An 8,642-nucleotide genomic window follows, 5' to 3' on the forward strand; every position below is an offset into this window, starting at 1 on the left:
TCTTTAACCTCACCCCCAACTGTTCACATCAGTTGGCTCTCCCTATGTGAGCCTGGTTGAGCTGGAGGTTTCTTCCTGTTAAGAGTTTTTCCTTACCACTCTTGCCAAGTGCTTGCTTGGAGCATTATTGGCTCCTCTTAATGCAGATTGTGTTTAAATTAAACTACAGGGAGAATAGAAGACTATTGTATTTACAGCCACAGAAGCCTGACCAAAAAAAACAGCCAGTTACTAAAGTGACTCCTTGTAGTCTTGCATTGTTGTGTTTGGTCAAATGAGTAGCGCCAGCACCAAACAGCCATTTTTCACATTTTCATACAGGCTCACAACTGCTGCTTAAAGATGTTTTTTAAACTGCTTAAAAATTCAGTTGCATAGATACAAACAATAAGTCAGCGACACTGTTCGTGTCTGTCTTGGAGCTCTCAGTGTGTTTATTTTCATCGATCTGATCATTCATAGAATATATAAAGAGCATCTTCCCTGGGTCTCCTTAGTCACAAAACCAACCCACCTACTTTTTGAAACGTCACCCTTCTTTTGTTGATTCTCCACTGCTATGGCTGGATTTGCCTGTTTGCAACAGAAATATTTGCAGAGGTTCCACGTATGTGTTCTGCTATCTTGTCTACCTCATATTTGTGTTGCTTTCAGTAACAGTTCCCCCCATGCTCGGTCTAAACAAAGAAAATTTCCAATCACTGGCATCTAATTTTCCATCATTCTTCTTCCTGTTGTGTATAAAATGTACATAAATGCGACAGCTTTTGGTTTTATTGTTTTTTTAAACAAAAAAATGCCATTGAAACATCTTGCTACGTTTCCTCTTCTACTCCAGCTATCTGCCCTCCCAACCAGTTCCGCTGTGGTGACAATCAATGTATCACAAAGAAACAACAGTGTGACAATTACTCCGACTGTCCTGATGGATCAGATGAGCTCGCCTGCGGTAAAAACACTGAGATATTCAAACTGCAGAAACATGGCTGTATATTCTCTGGTAAACTTCCTGTCTTACACTCTGTATTCTTTTTTACTTGTCCATGTTCAGAGCATGTGTCACCTCCCTCCAGTGGCATCCCGAGCACTGGGCCCAACACTATCGGCCCAGTTATTGCCATCATCCTGCTCGTCTTCATCATCGGGGGAGCTTATTTTGTCTGCCAGCGTGTGGTGTGTCGACGATACAAAGGCCCCAGTGGGACTTTTCCTCATGAGTACATCAGCGGGACACCCCATGTACCTCTCAACTTCATCACCCCCAGCGGTTCTCAGCATGGTACCTATCAAGGTAAGCTGGAGCACACAGCAGCAGTGCTATGGTTACACTGCTACTTATCAGCACAGGTGTTAATAATACCTGTAAACTATTGTGTGCAGGTATCTCCTGTGGGAAGTCCATGATGAGTTCTGTCAGTCTGATGGGCAGCAGCAGCAGTGGAGCTCCTCTTTATGATAGAAATCATGTGACTGGAGCTTCATCCAGCAGCTCTTCATCTACAAAGGGAGCCTTCTATCCTCAGGTACAAACACACACACATACAGTGCACATGCTGTTTATGGTTTACTTTCCAGTTTACTTACAGATTTTTGTTCTGTTTTGTAGATCCTGAACCCTCCTCCCTCTCCAGCCACTGACCGCTCTCTCTACAACACAGAGATCTTCTACTCTTCCAACAGTCCATCTACCACCAGATCATACAGGTCATACAGTCTTATCGTTGCCTATCTCCAAGCACACACATGACAGAGATGCAAGTGTCTGTCATGTGTGTGTTTACCAGACACTTGCAAACTTTATGACACTGTAATTATTTTACTGGGCCTTGGACTTCCTCCTCAGCAGGAGACGTTCACATCTCCTGCTGTTGATTTTGCGATCTTTTTCGGTTATTATGATGTAAACAAAGATTAATTGTATGTAAACTGCAATGAAAACGAAGTTTGTGTCATCTCTCCTTCAGACCCTATAACCCGGTCCGTGGCACCGTCCCACCTACCACTCCCTGCAGTACCGATGTCTGCGACAGCGACTACACTCCCCACCACCCGCCGGCTGGGCTGGGGCTGTCAGTGGGTCGCTGGAAGGGCTCTGGCCATGGCAGCCACACCAAACACAAGTACTACATGGACCTCAACTCAGACTCTGACCCATACCCTCCACCCCCCACGCCCCGATCCCAGTATATGTCAGCTGAGGAAAGTTGCCCTCCATCCCCTTCTACAGAGCGTTCCTACTTCCACCTATGTCCCCCTCCTCCCTCTCCCTGCACTGACTCTTCATGACCCTCAACAGCCTGGGACCCCTGTGAGAAAGAAAGGGATGAAGTCAGCTAGCTACGAGAGCTTCATATCAGCTGATTAGGCTCAAGTGCCTTATTGGTCCTTTTATCATTCCAGTCATCCAGGAGTTCTCAGGGTGGCCATTGTCTAATCTTCCAAATGCCCTGCTTGAACATTCACTCGCATGGAACAGGTTGAAGGTTCAAGGCTGTCCCTGCCATGCCTCAGGGCATTCCCTCTTTAAGTTTCATTCCATGGAATGAAGAAACCTTCCTGTGCTGGGCCAGTTTTGGGTTTCCATCAGTCCAAAAAGGATCCTGATTTCTCATGCTACTTCCTCTTCAGCATGCAGTGACCTCACAAATTGAGTGTGAAAACCACAGATCCAGTGCATCCAAAAGACCACCATCTCATCTCCCCCAATCTTCACAGATCTGTCTTGTCCTTCCTCCCAGCATCTGTGTCAGCAGGACTGTATATACTGTAGTGTTAAAAATCACATGAACAAAACAAAAGAACAAACAACAAATAATGGAAATGTTTTTCATACTTTATTCATAGTGGGTGATCCACAGCTTGACAGAAAACAAAGGACAGTGGAGTGAGTGAGTGTGTGAATGAAGGATGAATGAATATACAGGAGCATACAGGTATGTGAAGGCTTGCTAGGTGAATTGGAAAAATCTGATGACTGATTTATAATATGTACACTAAAAAGTGACAGAGTGGATGATCACAGAGGTCAAGTCTGCTTCATTTCCCACATTGTGTTCCTCCATTTCAAACTTTGAATCCTCCATAGCTGAACTCTGTGCCTTGTGAAGAAGTAGAGCCTTCTCCAGTCAACAAAGCCACTGCTAACAGTGTCTTCATTGAGTAAAGTCACCGCCTGCCTGCAAACACCAGACGAATGCCAACATGTAAAGCTATTGTAAATATGTGTAATGAAGTCAGTGATTGAGTTATGAGAAATTAATGCTTTTTGGTGTAACTAAGAACCTCTTCCATCACTTTTTCTGTATTCTCATCATCCTGTTTACCAAAAATATGTTTGCTGCTATTGTGTACATACGATATCAGTTACTATCATTACACAGAAAGGCCAAAATTGCCACTCTTATACTGACAGTAGATCGTGAAGCTACTCTACAGTTAATAGCAAATTATTCTTATAGCCATGTTTGTTCTTTGTACTTTGTATGTAGATCATTATGTATGTCTCGGTGTCAGTTGAAATGTTTGGTTTGAAGGAGTTATTTTTGGAAGGAGGTTAAAAGGTTGAAAACCTCCATGCTTCAGATGACTCTTCCCTGATCTCTCCACAAAGTCTTTTGTGTGTTTTTGTACAATGAACTCATCACTGCATAACCTGCACTTGAAGGATGGTTTAGATGCTGTGAGTCTAACACACACAGCTTGAAGCATCCTCAGTAATCCCGAGCACCTCGAGGCAACTGTTGCTTTAATATGGAACTGTATAAATAAAATGTAATTAAATTGGATTAAATTAAACCAAAGGTAGCAGTTGCCTCAGATTAGACAAACTTTCTGGCCTCTGAGCTTTGCCACATTTTGTAAGATAATAACTACTGGAGAGATTTTGAAGAAGTTGTCTATTAGTAGTCCACTGAGGATGAAATCTCGAGACTTTGCTGACCCATTAATCTTTGCTCGTTACATACAAGAAATTGATGTCGTAGTAACAGCTGGTGATCATGCTCCTAAAGGAATGAACACTTTTAAACTTACGAATGACTTACGAAAGAAATTTCTCCAACGATATTTCATGCTGATCCAGAGGGCACAACTTTATTCACTCCCTATAGGAATATTTGGCACTGTTACCATAAAGACTATAGATTGGCACGAGAATATCCATTTTCAAGTTCAAAGACAGATAGTGGGTCAGAAAAGTGCTTCTTTTAGCTGTCATCAAGGTGAAAGTGTCCTTTGTGCCTGGAAGAAGTTCACCTGTGTTAGATGAGTTAGAGGGAAGTGCAGTTTGGCAGCACTTTTTAAAGGTCAGGAATTGCATGGTCTTGGAGTAAGCTTTGTTCCTGTTGCCTGATTAAATTATCTCCAGTCAGGTGACATTACAGCTAAAATAGATTTCCAGCTTAGGTAGCTGAAGTTGGGCGCTTTTTTAGCAGCACAACACATTTATGTTGAGGGCTAAAGGCCCTACCTCAAACCACTGTGTCAGTAAAACCCTGTACCTGTTGTCTCTGCTAAGAATGCTTTGCGTAATTTACCCTTGTGACATTTTTTTGTATCAAAAGCATTTTTATATAATAAAGGTTTTATTTTAAGGAAAGTGTTGTCTGAGGTTATTCAGTTCACTTCAGTTCAATTTTATTTATATAATTTACAACAGTCGCAGTTGCTTTATATAAGGTGAAGACCCTTCAGTTTTGGAGAGCATCCCAACATTCAGATGCAGAAGGTGGGAAGCAAGATCTTCTGTACAACAGGAAGGCAATGTGGCAGAACCAGAATCAGGGAGGAGAAACCATCTAAGATTTGGTTAATGGAAAATACAAAACAGAAGCACACAGAAACTACATACAGTATAACAAATGCAAAACCCATGCGGGCTTTTTTACCTCTGCATATCCTTTAAAGCTCTTTGGAGGTAGATACAGTCAGAGGAACCAGAACACTGTGTCTCTCTGAGCTGCTGAGGAGTTCAGCTATAACAAGGCAACCATTAAATCACATACGGTCACAATGCTTTAAAAAAAATCATGGAAAGAAATGTATAACTTGCTCTAACATGTAGATGTTAGAAAAGAAAAATCATGCAGTAATTGCTTCCAGTCACTGCCTTTCTGAAGAAAGAAGGAAATGTACAAATAAAAAGAAAACAGGGCTCGTCCGGGATTTGAACCCGGGACCTCTCGCACCCAAAGCGAGAATCATACCCCTAGACCAACGAGCCGCCGATTGTAGCATTTGACAAAACGTATTCATAAGGCTGTTCGGCCTCGTGTGGAGAGTGCGACACCTATTGGTAGAGATGGATGCATTACATTCTAAATGAACTCGGTCCTTGGAGCTGTGTATGTTTTTATCTCTGCTCATTGATTTGTCTGTCTAAACGTATTTAAATATTTTACATCACGCGAGGAACAAATGTTACATATAACTTGATATAATCTCTAAAATCATTTCTCAATTGCATCAAACATTTTCACGGCATACCATCATCCATCAATAATCTATCTATAATCTATAATATGTAGACCTTGTGCTATATGTGAACATCAGGGTCCATGTGTTTTGTTGGACTGTGAACAACAGTCACCTAAAAGGAGAGAAAACGCTTTTCAAAACTTTGGCTGGAGATTACTTACTACAGAAAAAAATACAAATATCCAATTTATTCATTTTATTAACCTTTTCTGTTTCCTATAAACACCTTAATAACATTAACAATTGATCACGTTTAGTCGTCTTTACAAATTGCTCTGCTGCCCCCATGTGGGGACAGCAGAGCAAAATGAGTGCTGTGCCAAAGCCTTTATTAGTGACTTTTAAAGGGGTCAAATGAATCAATCTTAACAAGTATTTGATCGACTGCAAACACAATTTTAGCCTATACTTGTATATTCCCTGATAGCATAATGACCACATCTGAAACCTGAACATGTAGCAGAGGCAAAGTTTAAAAGTGTTTTACTTCTAAACAGAAAAATGGTAAATATAATGCATATTGTATTATTGTAATATTATATTATACATAGATATTATTAGCATGCAGAATTTACAGATGAATATAATATATATATATATATATATATATATATATATATATATATATATATATATATATATATATATATATATATATATAATATTCTAAATTTGTTGTTTAAAAAAAAACACCAAAACGTTTCACAGAAAGAATTAGAAAAATTAACATCTCTGACCTTTAAAAGAAAACAGGAACCTTAAAGAGCTTCTTTTAAAATGCCCGCTACAGTATGTGACCCGTGTCTGTTTGTCCATCCCTCCATCCATACACAGGTCTGATGAGGTTATTACTGACCGAACCCTCAGATGGATGGCTATGCTGTAATGTAGTTGGCTGCAGATATGATGGAACTTTGTTCTGTATATCATGCTGACGTCTGTTGACTGAGCTTCTTCCTGTACCACTGCTTGAAGGAAGTATCATCTAGAAACTGGGAGTACATTTTAAGACCACCGCTGACACAGAGCAGTACCCTGGGTCAACCTGCAATCCAGTATATCTGCTTCATCAAGAGTCTTCCTCATTTTATCTCTCTGGAAAATCTATGAAAAATCTCTCTTTAAGTATTCTTAGGGCCAGTGATGTTTCATCATATGAACCGATTTGAGCAGTGGTCATGTTTCAGTCATGCAGGCACTCTCAACACCTGGAACTTCTGGAAACTGCAACTCAGGAATGGGGTCACTGATTGATCCTGGATTCCTGGTTTATTGAACTTTCTTTGTGTTTGACATTGCAGTGATGATGTGTTTAAAAAAAAGAAAGAAAGAAATAATAGGGGGAAATCCTTTGCTATATTCTACCAGAACAGAAGGGTATCTAAAATACCATATTCATGATAAAAAAAACCTGTATTCATCTGACAGTAATAGTTTATAGAAGCTGTAGATTTAAAAAAAAAAAAAGAAAAAAGTTTTTATTCCAAACTTTTGAGGGCCTGCTAATGTTACAGTCCAGGTAATGTGCTGTGTTGTGCTGGGAATAAGTCTTGGAGCCATAAATACAGGACTCTAAGAGAATGCATGTAAAAGTTTAAAAATACTAAGAGAGAAAAAGCAAACTGGTCCAGTGAAGTTAGTCCAGCTGGTAGACAGGTGTTGAGGGCTGTACAGAGGCAGCAAGAGGTGGAGCCCAGCATTCAATCTTATATCATTTTTTTGTTTTTTCTCTCCCTTTATTCTCCCTGTGTTTGCCGCTCTGTAATTACACCAGCTGCTTGGGTTGGTTTTCTCTTTCTCTCTCTCTCTGTTTTCGCTCCCTCGCACCTGACATTATTTTAATGCTCGCTCTACTCTCTCCTCCCTTCACACTCCCTTTTCCCTCCAAAAAGATGCTCAACCTGCTGAAATACCACACAGATTGCAAAATGTTTTGTGCTGACTTGTTGAATATATCAGTAAAAGGGGCCTCAAAAATCACAGAATAAACAGGAATTTGCAAATCCACAGCTGAACTGTAATTTGATCCTTTCTGCAATGATAACGCGAACTGCACTTACTTTTATGTGGGACCAGTTGTTGTGGTATTTTTTACATTATTTTAACCTAGGTTTCTCCAAGTTTTTGATTCTTTGACATCCAAAGGTTTTTTTCTTCCTGTAAGAAATGACACATGTTAGCAAGTCATTATGTGTTTTTAAAAACATGCACATTTTTATCTACAGTTCGTCTGCCACAAAACACCTTCCCTTTCATGTGCCCCGGTTAAACCCAGGTTTTATTTGACCAAGCTGATAAACACCTTCATGATGATTCATTTTTGTAGTCAGAGTCTAAATGAATTATATGGCACATCTAAAACAACAACTGTTGACCAAGATGCTGTACATTTAAGATCCAAAGAGATAATAATATAGACAATATACCTGATATTGTTTAGGAAAAGAAGCATAAAATGGGAAGATTTGAGTAAGAAATAAGACAAATAAAAGCAGTACAAACTCATTCTGATTTAAAAGCCAAAGAATAAAAGTGGGTTTTCAGATGGGTTTTGAAAGTGTCCAATGTTGGGGAGGTCCTGATGTGAAGGAGCAATTTGTTCCACAATTTAGAAGCAGTCACAGCAAAGGCCTGGTCTCCTCAGTGCTTTAATCTGGACCTTGCGACAGCTAGGAGCATTAGATAATTAAATCTTAAAATCAATTTAAAAACTCACTGGCAGCCAGTGTAAGAATGCTAGTTTGGGAGATATGTAGTTTTGTTTGTGTGTGCCAGTTAGTAACCGTGCTGGAGCGTTTTGGACCAGCAGCAGTCGGCTAACTGATGACAGACTTACTATTCCAAAAGTCGAGTCGAGATGAAATGAAGGCATGGATATCTCTCTCAAAGTCTCTGAAACAGAGGAATGGCTTCACCTTTGCAAGTAGCCAGAGATGAAAGGAACTGGTGTTGATTCAATAAATTTGACTTCTATAGTACATATAAAATTGAGGTGATTCACACTAAAGTAAAATAGAATAAAAAGGTTCCTAAAACATTTTAGGAACATTTTAGGAACATTTTAGGAACCCAACTTCCTACATACATTCACAATGTTTACATGAACTAACCCAACAGCAACCGATCGAAAAATCAGCAGTTTCCATAAGCTTACAGAAAAGACAGAA

The 8,642-nt window shown here is 39.9% G+C and overlaps 1 protein-coding gene and 1 non-coding gene across 2 annotated transcripts in view; one reads left to right on the forward strand and one right to left on the reverse strand.

Moving 5' to 3' along the window:
- lrp5 (low density lipoprotein receptor-related protein 5) overlaps positions 1-4,597 on the forward strand; it is a 50,226-nt gene extending 45,629 nt beyond the window's left edge. The window contains exons 25-29 of the mRNA XM_084934371.1: positions 839-949; positions 1,052-1,291; positions 1,381-1,523; positions 1,607-1,704; positions 1,965-4,597. Of these exons, the coding sequence (XP_084790497.1) occupies positions 839-949; positions 1,052-1,291; positions 1,381-1,523; positions 1,607-1,704; positions 1,965-2,286 (914 nt within the window). The 3' untranslated portion in view covers positions 2,287-4,597. The remainder of the gene's footprint in view (positions 1-838; positions 950-1,051; positions 1,292-1,380; positions 1,524-1,606; positions 1,705-1,964) is intronic.
- A 552-nt stretch (positions 4,598-5,149) lies between these two features.
- On the reverse strand, positions 5,150-5,221 carry trnap-ugg (transfer RNA proline (anticodon UGG)). Its single transcript has one exon. It is a non-coding gene; the product is annotated as a tRNA-Pro (tRNA).
- Between the last annotated feature and the right edge of the window lie 3,421 nt (positions 5,222-8,642).

Source organism: Perissodus microlepis, chromosome 7 (genome assembly GCF_051167445.1).
Source record: "Perissodus microlepis isolate ML-2025 ecotype Zambia chromosome 7, ASM5116744v1, whole genome shotgun sequence".
NCBI lineage: Eukaryota > Metazoa > Chordata > Actinopteri > Cichliformes > Cichlidae > Perissodus > Perissodus microlepis.